General features: G+C 40.6%; 1 protein-coding gene across 1 annotated transcript in view; it reads left to right on the top strand.

Annotated features, from left to right (window-relative positions):
* Positions 1–16753, top strand: part of IGF2R (insulin like growth factor 2 receptor) — a 57031-nt gene that overhangs the window by 8553 nt on the left and 31725 nt on the right. Inside the window, exons 3-15 of the mRNA XM_066179116.1 lie at positions 4700–4824; positions 6468–6566; positions 6974–7103; positions 8119–8239; positions 10217–10334; positions 10726–10888; positions 11046–11226; positions 11942–12045; positions 12427–12591; positions 13280–13420; positions 13783–13935; positions 14833–14964; positions 15359–15506. Of these exons, the coding sequence (XP_066035213.1) occupies positions 4700–4824; positions 6468–6566; positions 6974–7103; positions 8119–8239; positions 10217–10334; positions 10726–10888; positions 11046–11226; positions 11942–12045; positions 12427–12591; positions 13280–13420; positions 13783–13935; positions 14833–14964; positions 15359–15506 (1780 nt within the window). The remainder of the gene's footprint in view (positions 1–4699; positions 4825–6467; positions 6567–6973; positions 7104–8118; positions 8240–10216; positions 10335–10725; positions 10889–11045; positions 11227–11941; positions 12046–12426; positions 12592–13279; positions 13421–13782; positions 13936–14832; positions 14965–15358; positions 15507–16753) is intronic.

Here is a 16753-nt window from a genome sequence, read left to right on the forward strand (position 1 = left end):
AGAAGCACCTTGTGCTCTGAACAGTATTTTTTCATAAGTTCCTGTCGTTTATTTTCCTGGATGTTTGTTGCTTTCAAGGTTGCTTTTGTGTTTTAGCTCACAAAACAGTAATATATGAGTACTGTTCAAGAGGCTTTCCCATAGCTGACTGTAACTTCTAATAGAGTAAAGTAATAGCGTTCTGAAGAGCAGTAGCTCTTCAGATTGCTTCATAGTATCAGCAGATCTGAAATCTGATTTAACATGCTTGCCAATCTTGCCAGCCATTGGCTGACAGCTCTTAAAAGAAGCTATGAGTCTTCATTGAGTTGCTTGAGCTTGAACTGGCAGAATATGGTGAGGAGAAAGGTGTTTCTCATCTGTATGCCAATGCACAGAAGTTAGTCAGCTTCCATTCTCCCCACACCTCTCTATTAACAGTAGAGATACTTTAGTTTCAGTCTATGGTCAATAAGTGCTTTTCAAACAATCGGTTAATGTTGGGACCCCAGGCCTACAGGATCACTGAGTCCATGAATAAAGGTATATTCAGGCTCTGGAGTTCTCTGGGATGACTGGTTAGATGGCATTTGTATTCAAACTGCAACTGCATGTAGTGTAACATCTTCTCTCAGGAGTATGGCATGCTAGAGCACTTGATGCTGATATTCTTGTTTTACACTTTAGGAATGAAACACATTTTTATTTCCTGCTGATGGAGGTCTCAGCTCATATGCTCTTGAGACTTGAGTTGCCTGTGGATTAGAAAAGAAAGCAGCATGTGAATGTCTGTTTTAACACACTGCTTTGGGTGAGACTGGAATGTGGCAGGTGGAGCGATATTGAGGAAGTCTGTTCTCCCCAGGGAAGTGTGAGAACTAGAGGCTTTTGTAGGTTTTGTTCCACACTTTTTGTGGAGAGAGGAAAGGAGAAAAGAGCTGGGTGATGACTGAGGAGTATCAAATATACCTCTGTATGCAAACCTTGAGTTCCTGAGTGCCTCCCTGCTACTGAGTGGAAGAGGATTTAGCAACAGATACACTGTGGTCTTGCCGAGGCAGTTTGAAATGACTTTCAAAGGTTAAGCCATAAATCTTGTTTGAGTGGGATATGTTTTATACTATCCTTCGATAAGGTGAGTAATCAAGGTAAGCAGTTAACACTGTCATTGAATTTTGCTTGGTTCTACTGTTCAAATTGTCCAAGTTTTGTTCTTGGAACATGTTATTATTCATGCTTCTAAATGCCTTGGAAATTCATCACCATCACACTGAGTTTAGATCATGCTAATGGGTGATCAAGATTGTTTGTTAAAAAATAAAAAAATCACTCCTAGTGAGAAAAGAGGAATCTCTCTGATCCAGGTCTAGGCAGGTGTAGACTCCCAGTTACCTAAACCAGCTAAACCTCATACTTGTCTTCAAGCAATCCAGATGAAATGAGGTTGGCTACCTGTATGCCAAAGCTGTGGGCAGATGAAGGACTTTTATTTGGGGGAAGAAGGGCAATTTGTCAACTGATAAATTTTGTTAAGTTGTAAGCTTCCTTCAAATATGGGCTTAATCAGTTCTCTTCGTTCTTTCAGGAAAAAACCCAATGCCAACAATGGTTTTGTTTTTTAAATATTAACTGTGTTCGGGATGACAGCTGTCAGACTGTTGCTCCCAGCTTTGAGGAGTGTTAAGGCCATATGCTCTGTGTCAGTAAGCAGTCTGTATCCCAGGGAAGCCTTGTGGCTAATCTTAACTGTGTGTCAGTGATGTACCAGAGTTTGCATGGAGACCCCAAAGGCCTCTCCTGTCCACTTTTATTGATTAATCCTAGAAGTTTTCAAGGGTAGGCAAATGTTTAGTTCATGAACATCAGTGAGGATGGAAATGGCGTGGTAGTTACTAACTCTTTAACGTACCATAATACCTAGTGACTCATGGGCCATGTACTTGGACTGCTCCTAGAAAATGAAGATATGAAGATACTACTTCAAGTGTCTATTAACCTGATGGTGGAATGTGCACTTTGTCCATCTGCTGTAGGATGAGCGGGCATGAAATGATAGCTGCCACCTACATGCCACTTTCTTCTGGACAACTGATCAGATATCTTCCATAATTGCCTTTTTCCTGCTAAGTAGCTAAACAGATGGAGTCAATGAGCAGAAAGTGTTGTGGACAGTGTTTTTGATACTGATTTAGTGCAACTGTGTAATATGAAGTATTTGGTGCTAATTTTTGTGAACAGTACTAGCTGATTTGTAGCGTGTTGCTTTGTGAAAGCAACATATCTCTGAAGTTATGAGGAAACATGAGTGGTGATTGTACAGGGAGCTTGATATTACAGTAAAAGTGGTTGCAGCTCTGGAAGGAAGCTGATCATGTGAGGGGTTGATATTCCTTGCCCTGTGGGCACAGATGTGATCAGGCATGTGCCACTGAAGAGACTCTTATTAAAACTTTTAGCGAGTTCCCAAGTTAATTGTAAGCATGCATGGGGGAAGAGAGTGTATGTGTTGGCCTGTAGTAAACAGGATACACTGGCTGAACTTGTTTTTTTTGATTACTTTAACTGAGAAAATTGGAATCAGCTCAAAAGTGCCTTCAACCCAATGTACTTTTTTTAGCACAGAGAGAAGCTAGTGGTTACAGAGCACTAAGTCCTCAGATGGTGCTGCCATAAGTTCCCTGCTAAATGGAGGCTTGTAGCTGTATACATTTATAACTGGAGAAGTTTTAAGTCATGTGCAAATTGTTACTATATACATCTCTTGCTTAGAAAGTTGTGTTGGCTTCCTTCTGCTATCTGTGGAAGAAAAGAGGACACCTTGACAGTATCTCCTAAGCAATCATGTGATAAGCAACACTCTTGCTCTCAAAACAGTATGTAGCTCTTAGGTTTAAGAGAGCTGCATGGCCCTTTGGTTAGCGTCATTGCTGGAAGCTGTAGAACCTGAAGATTTTGATAACATAGGAAATAAAAAAGGCACAAACCACATCTATCATCTTTCTGCCCAGTTTTTTGACTTGTGCTCCTCTTCTGTTCTCTAGGCTATAGGTGCAGTGTAGTTCTACTTGCCATGAGTGAGGAGGTAACAGGCTGGGAAAAGTTCCTACAGGTGTGTTTTTTAAAATGAAACAGCATTTGGCCTATGTGCAAAGCTGCTATCTGCAATGATTACAGATTTGACTTGCTTTCTCCCTAGTGTAGACATAAACTAAAATGGAAAGGGGGATCCATGTTCACGCTTTATAGCATTTTCTGTAGTTCAAACCAAACTTGTTGCAGAATTAAAATCTACTTCTCAAAAAACAAACAAACAAACAAAAAAAACCCAAAAAACAAACAAAAAAAAAACAACAGCAAAAAAAAAAAACAGGCTGGAGTTAGCATGTAAGATCTAAAAGCGATTGGTGTTGAATATTAACCAGAATGGACTTGAGTAGGAACATTTCAGTGGCCTGAGCTGGTGCTCATCATGACTTGAAATGTTTCACCTTTCCCCTTCATGTTAGGTGCTGGGGAGTAGAACAGTGTGCAGTGACAAAGCACTGACCCTACTCTTCATGCAGCATGTGAGCTGTGCTGAAGGGGATGGGAGATGCAGGGGATTTGCACTGAGGCAGTGGATCTGTGCCGGGTTTGTCTGCAGACAGTGCCAGTGCAGGGGCACCAGTGTGTTCTTCATTAAGTAGATTAAAGATTAAATGGAGCCAGCCATGTGCACCTGCAGCCCAGAAAACCAGCTGTATCAAAAGCAATGGGGCCAGCAGGTCCAGGGAGATGATTCTGCCCCTCCTTTCCCTCTGGTGAGACTGCACCTGGACTACTGCATCCAGTTTTGGGGTCCTCAGCACAGTAAGGACATGGATCTTTTGGAGCAGGTCCAGAGGAAGGTTGCAAAAATGTTCACAGGGCTGGAGCACCTCTCCTGTGAAGACAGAGTGAGAGAGTTGAGGTTGGTTAGCTTAGGGAAGAAAAGACTCTAGGGAGACCTTATTGCAGCATTCCAGTGCTTAAGGAGGCTTATAAGAAAAATGAGGACAGACTTAGCAGGGCCTGTAGTTATAGGACAAGAGGTAATAATTTTAAACCAAAAGAGAGGGTAGATTCAGACTAGATATAAGGAATAAATTTCTTTGTAATGGTGGTAGTGAGGCACTGGAACAAGTTGTCCAGAGGAGTTGCAGATGCCCCATCCCAAAAATGTTCAAGGTCAGGCTGAGCAGGGCTCTGAGCAATGAATCTAGCTGATGTCCCTGCTTATTGCAGAGGGGCCCCTTCTAAGCAAAATCATTCTATGATAGACTCTCTCATCTTGTGCTGATGCTATTATTATAAGAGGTATAAAAGCTGAGAAACTGATAAATAGAAGCTGGTAGGAGGAAGGAGTGAATTGTGACTGAAACACTAGTTGGTAACAGCTTTCCTTGTTCCTGAGGAGGTGACTAATTTGTAGTAGCACCTGCTGTTTTACTTTCATTTTAAAAAGTGTTTGCTAAAAGCCTTTAAGAAAGTAGAAGTGTGATTAGAGATGGAAAACACTATCTTAACTTGGATCTGATCTTCCAAATCAGAAAATCCACAAAGATCTTCAGTTGTATTGTCTTCAAGTGGATTGGTATGTCTTGTTCTGCCCAGTGGTTGAAACTAGATGTTGTCCGTTGAGCTTCTATGAAGGTGTTGTGTTATAACACCCTTTTCCCCCCTTCTCATTTTTAAACCCTAGGTGAGTTAGCCTTGCAAAAAGTTTCTGAAAGTCTTCTGGAGCTCAACACTACACATAACTGCTTGCAGCAAGGCAGTGAACACCACATTCAAAGCAATATTAACTTCCTGTGTGGGAAAACACTGGTAAGTCTAAATAATATGCTATTATCTTCAGTGGAAATGACAAGTACTTCTGACTTGCTTTTTAAGGAGACTTGTTGTGCTTTTGGATGTACTGATTACTGAGCTTCGTAGCTTAAAGAGCCAGGTATTTTTGCTGTTAAGGTCATTATTTATTGTGGTTTTCAAAATTCAGTCCTGGTATAAAATTGTTGCAGGTCTGCAGCTTAGCTCTGGTTATGGGCTCTTCTTTGTCTTTAATGGTTTTACATGATTGCCACTGTAGTATTTTATTAGCTTAATACAGAGGAATGAGTCAACAGTGTACAGGGTACCATAACAGTGTGAGCTGTTGTTTAATTGTTGGCTGTGCCTTAGCTGTGGACCTGGCATGAATGTTTAATAGAACAGTGTTGAAGAAAATGACTGACCTCTGTTATGGGGCAGCATAGTTGACAACAGAAGCCTTAGGCTTGATCTGCACATTGTTGAACTAACAGTGCTTATATAGCCAGCTGTGCTTCTGCGGAAATAGTTGTTTGTGAGCATGTGATTGAAGTATGATTGGAGATCCCTGAAAAGTTTCTAGGGGCCTGTGTCCATGCAGTTCAGTTCAATGTGCTTTTGGAGTTACACCCTCCACACACTTAACAGATGCGAGAGCTCAGTACAGACTGTGGTTGGTTCACATATTTGTGTATCTGGGTGAAGTATTTATTGGTGCTGCTGTTGGCACTGGCAGTGGTATTGCACACCCCCTCTTGGAAATCCAGCCAATTCAAGCAAAGTGCCAGTGCAGCAGAGACTTAAATGCTTCTCGTTCTGTTTCAGCAGATGACTCTTTAAACTAAATTAAAAATCATTGCTCAACTTCAACTGTAACATCAGATCATGGTGATCTTCAGACTTCTTTGGTTAGCTCAGTTCTAATACCTGTTCCTCTCGTGACAGTAAAAGGATTTTGTAATAGTGTCTGGAACAACTTGTTTCATCCCCTTTTATGGCAGCGTTAAACGAGAGAGGGACTCAGTTTAAGTATGCTAAACTGCTTCTAGCTGAGGTGATGGAGGGTAAAGTAAAAAAACTGTGTTTTCACTGAGACATTCAGTTCAACATCCAGTTCTGAACCTTGGTAGAACCCCCATCTTGAAATATATACAAATGTATATAACGTGAGCCTATAAAAATAGGCAGCTAAAGTCAGGGATATTCTTTCTGTGTAGTAGAAGTGGCTGCTAATCAGTTGTTTCTGTAGGACAAAAGGGAACTGATAAACCATGCATTGCCTCACTGTGTCAACCTATTTATATGCATTTCTGTCAGTGTCTTCCTTTCTAGTAAGCAGATATGACTGGTGCTTCTGTCATTATCAGCTGGCATAGTGAGCACTTGTAAAAGGAATATAGTTACTGCATATTAGGACTGGCACATGTTGAGTATTGGTGCATATGCAGACTAAGGATTTGGCATCCTGCATCTTCCTGAGTTGCTCAACAAAGCTGTTATATAACAATCTTGCTGTTAACAGGTGCCATTGAGAAACTGTATGCCCTTGTTCTGTGCTGTGTCCTGTTTTTCTTAATCTCTTGAATAAACTTCCTAATGTCTACAGATGTAAAATAAAACCAGTCTATTTTTCAAAGCATTATTTTTTCTTACTTAAATAGGGTACCCCTGAATTTGTAACATCAACAGAGTGTGTGCACTATTTTGAATGGAGGACCTTTGTGGCTTGCAAGAAAGACTTGTTTAAACCTGTGAAAGAGGTAATAATCTATGTACTATCCATGCTGAAGTTACTCTTCACATACATGACTATTTTACTCTAATTGCCTGCCCCCACCCCAAACTAATCTGAACAACCTCCATAAACCTATGTTTTTCATAGGTATGTAAAGCATAAATGTTGAAAGTTGGTGGGGCTGAGAATTTTAAATAAGTCTTGAACCTTTTCTGTGCATTGGGTGGTTGTTTATAGTAAAACTCTTCTAAAAGCTGGAGCAAAAGAGTCTGACTTTGGATGCCTCCTTTTAATCAGCATGTCTAGCTTTGAGCTTCCAGAAGTAAAAAAAAAACTTTTCCACATACTAACTGGGCTTCATATATGCCTGTTCATAACTTCCCCTTACTTTTGTAGCATGGTTTGCATGTAATTTTTTTGTTGTTCTTCTAGGTTCCTTGCTATGTGTTTGATAGAGATTTCAAGAAACATGACTTGAATCCGCTCATCCAAGTTTCAGGACAGTACTTGGTGGATGATTCTGATGATGATTCCTTGTTCATAAATGTCTGCAGGGACATAGGTTTGAATTGTTCCTTGTGTCACGTGTCCATGTCTGAATTTCTCGTAGTGTGGTTCTTTGCTATTATCTCCATTAAAGTTGTCCTATGTCCAAAGATCAGTATTTCAAGACTTAGATAATTATTTCAAACTCTCTACCCTCCCAAGTATTGAGATGTTCAGAGATCTGCCCCTTCTGGATACACAAGCACTGTTAGTACAGTTTAAGTCACATTTTCTGAGTGGGAGAGAGTGCAGCTTGTCTTGTATCTGTGTTTGTTTGCTGCCAAATAGGACCCACATTGTTGTCACAGGGCGTCATGTGCTCTAAATTTATTCCTTTGGACTCCAGGTTGTTGCCCAGTTCCTGATGAATGTCCTGAGGTGCATCTAAAATACTGTTTGGGTGCTTGCCTAAGTACTGGTGCATAGCTAGCACTTTCCTCTCAGTTGAGAGCTATATGTATAAGGAATTAAACCAGCAAAATTATGTAGTCAAAACTCACTGAAAAGGTTAATTTAGCTGTATACTCCCACTGCGATTTTTACTCTGCAGTTAAATATGTGTTTTGTGCCCCTGTTAAGGGTTTAATACTTGTAGTTTTAGTGAGAGGTCTATTCTTTTAAACATCTCACTAGTATAAAACTTTTTGCTGACAGCTTTGAATTAGATGGTTAATAAGAAACAAAGGGAAAAAGACCTTCCCTGCAAGGAGAGGTTACTTGGTTGTGGGGGAAAAAAAAAAAAAAGTACTTGGCACACTTTCAGAAGCTTTCAAAACCCTATGTGTCCAGCAGCTGCACTAGCAACTCGAAGCAGCTGCTTCATCAGGAGGGATGAATTTGCTGTCCCCAGCTAAAGCAGCATAAATTACCACAAGCACTCCAAGTTTTGTCTTGTCAGTTTCACATTCTAATGTAGCCCGTTTTTTAGAACTATTTTTAGAAGAAGCAAGAGATAGAATGGCAAGATACTTCAGGTAGAGCAGGGCTTAGAAACTGAGTCCTATAACTTCTTTTCTGTGTGCTATAACCAGGAAGTTCAAGTGGAGAGACCAGAAAGTGCCCTGCTGGCAGTGCTGCTTGCTTGTTACACAATGGTCTGGCATATGATGTTGGCCGTCCAAAGGAGCAGCTGAAACTTCAAGACAAAGACAGGTATGTGATTTTTGTGGTAATACTTCTGTGGACACTTCAGTCATCTGGCCTGGAAACGGTCCTCTGGGTAATAGATGAGTCTCCTAAAACTTAACATTAATCCCTCTTCAGTGTTGAAGCATTAGCAGAAAACTATTAAAAAATACTGTCAGAGCAGTCTGTCAGGCGTTCTGTGGTACTGCTATAACAGATCAAATTTTCTCCTTTGTTGTGAGAGACTCCTTTTTACAGAATTGCAGAACTCTTAGAAGCAAGGGGGATTGGTGCTCTCGGCCCACAAGCAGTGGAATAAGATTTGATCCTGTCTGTCTCCTGTCTGAGGCACACAGGGTAAATGCATTTGGCTCACTGTGGGTTTGTGCGCTGCTTTTGGCTCACTCTGCTCCCCAGAAGTAATTTAGAAGTTGAGAATAGGACCAGATGTTGCCTTCTGTGGGTTTGGGGGTTTTTTTTGTTTGTTTTGTTTTGCATTAATGAGTTCTTAACAGAAGAAATAGACTTAGTGTTCCTTGTGGTGGTAGAGCTGGAATTACAAGAAACTATTCTTGATGACACTTCTGTTTACTGCCTTTTGTGTTTTAAGTGTAAAAAAAAACAACAAACCCAAACCAGGAAAACACCCCCCAAACAAAAAAAGAATGAATCAACCAAAAAGCCCCCTACAAACCACCTCACCACCAGAAACTCTAACACCAACAAAAGAAAACCATAAACAAACAAAAAATCATGTTAAAACGCCACCCAAACAAACTCTTGTGGTTCAGGGAACTTAACATGCTGATATTTCTGAGCTTCAGATCATCTGAGCTTGCTTGCCTTGTGTGTAGCATCGATAGCACCCGATAGCACCTACGCTGATTTCTGCAGAACTCTTGTTATTTCAGATGCCAGCTGAAGAAAACAAGCAGAATAAATTAATAACAGGGAGGATCTGACCTGTCTGTGGTGAAGTTGAAGATTTTATTTCAGTTTACAAATGAAGTTGTTAGTCCTTTGTTGCAGGTCTTATCCCCAGCATGAAACAAGCGACTGAGGTGTTCTGTACCAAGGCAGTTGCTTACCTCTGAGGAAGCATAAGCTTATTATCATACTGAAGTGCAACTATTAGTATTCTAGGAAAGTGCTAGGCAAGCAAGCTTACCCCTGCTAGGATTGAAGAGCTCTTTGGTGCTTCAGGAATATTCACTGTCTGTGTTCTATCAGACTAGGGTGGCCTGAGGAGGAGTAAGGTGATTGGATATCTGTGTCCTGAGGTACAGAGAGGCCAGCTAGAGGTGTGGCTCATCTGAAGCCAGAATATCACTGCCCTGGGAGCTGTTGTCTTATGCCTGTTAAACTGCATAGAATAATAATGCTTAGCTGGAAGTTGTGATCTTCCTGTTCTCTCATCCAAGTCATCTTCCTATTTGTCTCTCCCTGTCAGATAATTACATGTTTTATTCTCCTACTTCTGTTTACCTGATCTGACCCAGTTACCTTCGTCCTGGCAATTTGCTCATGATTTCATTTTGCTGTTAATTCTGGGGGCAGAATGGAAAGAGTTTATATGTAGAGAGCTGATAAAGTACAGGAATGTGGCAAAACCTCAGTGGTTCTTGCTTTCAAAAGTTGCAAAAACATTTGCCACATCTGTTCTCCAGCAGTAGTTTTGAGAGCAAAACTGCAATTATCCCATGTTGCTGTGATTATCAGCTAAATTCTTGCTGCAATATGAGTCACAAGGCATTCAGCATTGTCTTAAGTAGGGTACCGGTAGATATTGTATTAAGTAATTTTGCTGGGACTATTTTAATTTTTTTAAAATTAACTCTAAGATTGGAGAAATGGGGATGTCCATAAAAGTTGCTTTCAGGAGCAGGGCTACCTTGGTATGTTCTGCCTGAGTATCTAGCAAAGATTGAGCATTTCAAGAATATCCTTCTTCTGTATAGTGTGGTGTCTTACTTGTCTTTTTGGTTTGTTGTTTTCTATTTCTAGGCTTGTATTGAGTTATGAGAGAGAATACAAGCGTGATGAAGAAAGGCCAGGCTTCTGCCTAGGCCACAATCCAGCAGTGACAATCACTTTTGTTTGCCCATCAAAGAGGGGAGAAGAGGTAACATCAATATTTCACTTTGCGTTAACTGGTTGGTCTTTAACTTTTGCGTGCATTATCTTTCATTTTTATTAAGACCTGAAGAGAGTGTAAGTATTCCTAGCTTGTAGTTTGTGAAGAGTGTGAGATTCTAGATATACTCTTAAAGTCTTCTAGAACTGAAGAAATAACAAGAACTTGAATACAATTTCCCCAGGAGTGTGTTGTCTCTTATATTGGTGAATTTGGTTGTCCCTTTACAGGTTCAAGGCCAGAAACAATGTTTGCATTTTAAGTAATTTACAGGTGAAGTAGTTGTTACTGATCTTAAAGGAATGTGATACTGTTGCTTTAAAGATTATATTTCAAGTAAGTCTACTTATAATTTAAATTCTGTTCACTTCTGGTTTAGAGTGCAGGTCCCAAACTTACGGCTAAAACAAATTGCCGGTATGAAATTGAGTGGGTTACTGAGTATGCCTGTCATAGGGATTACCTGGAGAGTAAGAACTGTCGTCTGACTAATGAGCAGCATGATATCTCCATTGATTTAAGTCCTCTTCATCAATTTTCAGGTAAGCTCAGTATTTCTGTTTTGTTTTTTGTGGTTTTTACTAGCCAGTTTTGCATTTCCTTATTTAGGGACAGAAAAAAATGTTCTCTGTTGGTGTTTGGAGTTTCATGTATGTCCTGATGTGTGTTAAAACACTTTTTTGTTTTTTATTCATTCAGAATATGTCACACCATATTCAGCCAAAGATGACAAAGAGGAGTATTTCTATTACTTGAATGTATGTGGGGAAACCACTGCAGGTAACTGCAAGGATGATATAGGATACATTTCATCTTGCCAAGTAAAACGTTCAAATAACCAGCAAAAAGTGGCAGGAAGATTTGCAAACCAAACCCTAAGGTGTGTAAATGCTCTTTAACCCTGCCAACTGGTCTGATTGGTCTTTGTTTCCTGCTTTGATGCTTACTTACTTGCCACATAATCAACAATTGATACAAAATGCAAGCGTTTTTGCTCACTTTTTTGTTAGAAAAGTTGTAGTAGTATTACCAGGATAGCGTTAGCAAACAGAGGAGCCAGGGAAGTTGGCAGAGGCCATTGTCTAGACAGAGAGACTTCCACTGACTTTGTTTGTGCTGCACTGCCTGTTGACCTCCATTTTACATGTAAAGCAGTGTCAGAAGAAGCTGATTCCCAAGTGGCGTATAGGGACAATAGTTTGCATGAGATTGTAAGGCAGAGATTAATTCATGTAGATACAGTCTTCCATTTTGTCTGTGACAGGTTCATTGCAGTGATCTTCCAGGAAGTCTGGCTTCCTCCTCTTGCAGAAACAGCCACACAATAAACTAGTGGGAATAGATATCCCACCATAACCAGGGGACCTTTAGAGCATTGTTTCATCTCTATAGAAATTAATGAAAAGTGGTCAGAAAAATCAGTGGATGCAAGCCTTTGTTGCTGTAGAAATGTCAGTATTGATGTTGAACTAGCATTTGTTTTCTCTTGGAGTGAGACAATTAATAAATGATCAAGAATGTGACTTCTGTTATGTGAAGAACACTGTGTGATTGTCTGACCCCCCATTTCTATCTAAAACTGACTTCTTACTCAGGTACTCTGATGGGGATCTCACTTTAATTTATCCGAATGGGGCTGCCTGTAGTTCCGGCTTTCAGAGAATGACTGTCATAAACTTCGAGTGCAATGAAACAGCAGGTGAGTTTAACAGGCTGTGACAGCTCTGCTCAGGGTTTGGCTCCCGTGCTTGCTAGTAGACCTTATGCTCAAATGAATGCTTGCTTTGAGCCATAGCTAGCCCAAGAAATAAATATTGCTATGTTGAGCAGTGATTTTGATGGCTGGCAGGATGTGCTGTGTAGTAGTACTGCTAGTCTAAATTTACACTGACGATTGAGAAGATGGAAGCATAAAAAAGCTTTTTTTTCTTAGCCAATGGTAAAACACCAGAAACACAAGTCTTCTGCAGCAAAAGGACTTTTTGTCTTCCTTGCCTATAGCTAGTCTTCATGTCTCCTTGCTTTTTTCCTGTTCCCCCACTAGAAACCTTATATCTGTTCATCTGTTTTCCACGTTAAGGTAATGATGGTAGAGGAACTCCAGTATTCACCGGTGAAGTTGACTGCACCTATTTTTTCACTTGGGATACAAAATACGCATGTGTTAAAGAGAGAAAAGATCTCCTTTGCAGAGTTACTGATAAGCGAAAGCACTATGACTTGTCACCTCTTATCCGCAGTTCAGGTATGGCAATAGAAACTAGCTCTCAGTTACTTTCACAGTCCTGAGTTTGCATGCCATCTCCAGTGCAATTCTTTAGCTGAATGTTAGTCAGCTTTTGTTATTAGTAAATTTCTGGGATGCTGGTGTTTGCTTCCCTCATTCCAAACAGACTGAGAGCCTTATGAAAGTTGCCATGTCCATGGCTGCCTTCGTTGCTGCCATCATGAGTGGTTTTAAGTCACAGAATCACAGTGTGGGTTGGAAGGGACTATTAAAGGTCATCTAGCCTGACTCCTCTATCGTGGGCAGGCACACCTTCCATTAGATCAGTTTGCTCAAAGCCCCATCCAGCCTGGCCTTGAACACTTCCAGGGAGGGGGCATCCACCATCTCTCTGGGCGACATGTGCCAGTCAGGATCCACCATGGCTCAGCAGCTTCCACCAAGTGGTTTGTGCAAAGGGGTTACCTTTGGACCCATCCAAAAAAAGGAGGATTTGGCAGCTATGGCTTCATGGGACAGATGCAGGTGGTAGTCTCAGCTGGTGGGGGAATAGAGCTGAAACTGGGGCTTTTGTGTGCTGGGGGATGCTCTGAAAGAGAGGTCATCACACAAGTATCAGGTACTCTGTAATAAAAGGCATTTTGGCATGGAGATGCTGAAACAATTTGGCCACATGACTTGTTCTTAACAACCCTTTATATTTCAGAGTCAGCCCAGAACTGGGAAGCTGTGGACAGTAGCTTTTCAGAGGTAGGAAGGAAACATTACTACATCAATGTCTGCCATCAAGTGTGGAAAAGAGGAGGAGCTTTCAACTGTCCAGATGGTGCTGCTATTTGCTCTGTAGGTGAGTCAGGGGTTTTTGTTGGTGGTGTTTCTGGAGTTTTTTTGGTTCATTGTTTCTTTAAGCCTCCATAGGCTTGGCACTTCCTGTGCAAATGGGTTTGGTTGTCCTGAGTGCCTTCATTTATTTGAGGAAACAGAAGTTAGGAGTATGTTTCTCTTGTGATCTCAGAGATGCTTAAAGAAAGAATGCAAGCAGCTTTTTCTAACTAAAGAACCATAGGCTTTGTAGCATGGTTTGGCAAGGTAAAATCAAGCTCCTAATGATGTTTTCTCATTAACTAGTCAAGTGGAAAGTCTTAGTATCTAACAGAAGCTTCACTTCTTTTCAGAGAAACAAAAGTTCTGTATTTACTGTCATTACAGATAAGCAAAACAACAGTAAGAATCTTGGAACATTTGTATCTTCTCCAAAAAAGGTTGGAGAAAATATTCAACTTATCTATTCAAATGGAGACAGCTGTCCTTCTAAAGAAAAAGAAAAAATCCAAACAGTCATCACTCTAATATGCAGACCAGGTGAGAACATCCACACCCTGTTCATTGATCCTGTTAAAAACTGAAGGTCACCTAATAAACCCAGACATGAGTGTTAAATATTAGCATGTGCTTTTGTCTTCCATCTCTTTCTATGTGAAAGCTTGAAGCATTGGGGTTTGTCTACTAGGATGATGGCAATGTAATTGCAGGTATTTAGTTCTGTTTGCCTTTTATGCAAGTACTCTTTAAAAACTCTTGAAATAAGTCTCTTGAAAGATTCTTCCAAACACAAAGTATGCTTAAGTGTTTAAAACTCCACAAATATCTGGAAGCTATACAAAGCACTTTCTTTCTCTAGATTGTCTCGATTGGAAAGAATAGTTCTGAACTGAAATCAGATACTTTAGCCTTCTTTTCCAATAAATATGGTTTATATCTAAACTGCTGGAAGTTTATGAAAGGGAGAAACATTTGCGGAAGTTAATATTGTTCATGTTGATTATAATAGCCTGCTAGTTAGCTGTCTCTCAGGAAAATAGAAAACCTGTGTTCCTCTACCTCAGCCTGAGGAATTTGAAACTTCCAAATGTGCTGACTGTTAAGATCAGATTATGCACTATTTGCTAATACAGCTATTGCTTTGTAGTAAACCACTAATTTTGTATATCAAAGTAGACATTTTTTCAAATATTGTGATAGTTCTCAGGAGCAGATTGAGCCCTGCATCTTTACATCTGGGGTAAACTTTTATTCTGGGGAGGAGGATGCAAAGATTTTGTGAAAAATAATTTTGGTTCCATTTCCAACAGTTACAGGTACTTTAGCGGTTGTCTTGGTCTGCTTTTGAGGAGAAATTAGTTTCTTAGATGTAGATTCCTAGTTCCTGTTGGCAGCCTGGCTGTCTGTGTGTATAATATGTTGCTTTTGCGATACCAGGTGATCTAGAAAGTGCTCCAATCTTGATGGCCGAGCATGAGTGTTCATATGCATTTGACTGGTATACTGCTGCTGCGTGTGTCCTGTCTAAAACTGAAGGAGATGACTGTCAGGTGTCTGATCCTCAGGCAGGTATGTATTTCTGTTCAGTAAATCAAAAGGTCATTAGGGATAAAACTTGCACCACAACTAGTAAGTCCTTACGATACTCAAGAGCAAAGTGAGTTCCACCTAATACTAAGCACCCACAGTTTTAAGTACATGCTTGTGTAAGATCAGAACAGCATGAGCTTAATGCTCCCCACGTGAGTGTAGGAAAATAGATGTAATATGTACTTTACTGAAGTAAATCTCTCTGTATAAGAAACCATGCTTTTACTTTGTCCATTTTGTTTCGGGAACAGTAATTACATAGAAGGAGACTTATTTAGAGGGAGGTGAACTAGCCATGTGACTGACTGAATCAAAACCTGTGAGAGATATCAGAACAAAATGGAACTGATAAAGTTTATTCCTTCCTGGTTAGGCTTCTCTTTTGATTTATCACCTCTGGCCAAGGCAAAAAGTTACTATACAGTTGAGACTGTGGAGTACTTATTTTACATAAGCGTCTGTGGCAGTGTGCCTGATGACAAGTGTCAGACAAAATCGGCAGCTTGCCAAGTAACACAAAGGTGAGTAACTAAGTCTGTTGTCTGTAAGAGAAGCTACCTTGTTGCGTGATGTGTTGTTGTCTGTGTGCAACAATGAACAATTTGCATGTAAAGTAATTACTGGGCTACCTGTAATAGATTCGGGTAATTAGCATATAATTTGCAGTAATTATACTGCCAGCTGTTTCAAGCCAAATACACATATACGTAATCTTGCTTACAGCTAACTTTCGAGATGGAATGTGCCCCTTGCTCTCCCTTTTGTTATCCATAGTCTAGAGTTTGTAAACTCTAGATTAACTGCTGCATCTGTATTAAGGCAACCTACAATCCAGAGATTGAGGGTTAGCTGCATTCCAAGAGCTGGCCTAAAGAATGTGTGCTTGCTGCACTTGGGATGAGTGGGAGCTGCCTTAGGTAGAGGTGAAACCCAGAGCTTGGATGTTGTACCATGTGGCCTCAGGTTGTGCCAGTGGAGGTTTAGAGTAGATAGTAGGAAAGTTTCTTCATGGAAAGGGTTGTCAAGCATTGAAGCAGGCTGCCCAAAGAAGTGGTGGAATTGCCATCCCTGGAAGTGTTCAAAAAATGTGTGGATATGGACTTGAGGACATGGTTCAGTGGTAAAGATTTGGTGGTGGTGCGAAGTGGATGGTTGGACTTGATGATCTGGGAGATCTTTTCCAGCCTTAACAATTCTATAATCTCCCTCACTGAATGGGCTGTTGCAGGTGTGGTCCCAGTGTGTACTGCTACTGTGTCAGCATCATTGCTTTTGCCTCCTACAAACTATGTCTGAGGTAGTATCTTGGCATTTCAGGTTCCAGGTCAGCCTGCTGCCAGAGATGGGATACAGTGCAAACACTTGCAGCTGTACTTGACCTGCCTCTGAGTTACTCTCTAGCCAAGGACCGTTCATTGCAGATCCTAAAAATGTTCTTCAGGGGAAGATGATCAAGCTAGGTCTGATAGTCAGTGTTAAGTCAGAGTGAAGAAACACTCCTGAGGCAAAGCTGACACCTAGCAGAGAGCTGTTGTGCAGTGCCAAGTCTTCACTGCCCATATGTAATTGGATGAGGCCAGTTTGACCTCAAGATGAGGGGTGTCTGCAGTTTGAGGTTATCTGTAGTTTGACTTCTTCCTTGGAGAATGAGAACTTCATGGTGTTGTCACCCTTTTAGAGAAGGGAATATTAAAGTTTTCTAGATAGCTAAGCAATATGTAGCTTTCCTTTTGAAAGGAGGACGGACATCTGTTCATGTTTTAAGTTT

This window comes from Chamaea fasciata, unplaced genomic scaffold (genome assembly GCF_029207755.1).
Source record: "Chamaea fasciata isolate MVZ Bird 193981 ecotype frontalis unplaced genomic scaffold, bChaFas1.0.hap1 SCAF_3, whole genome shotgun sequence".
In the NCBI taxonomy this organism is placed as follows: domain Eukaryota; kingdom Metazoa; phylum Chordata; class Aves; order Passeriformes; family Sylviidae; genus Chamaea; species Chamaea fasciata.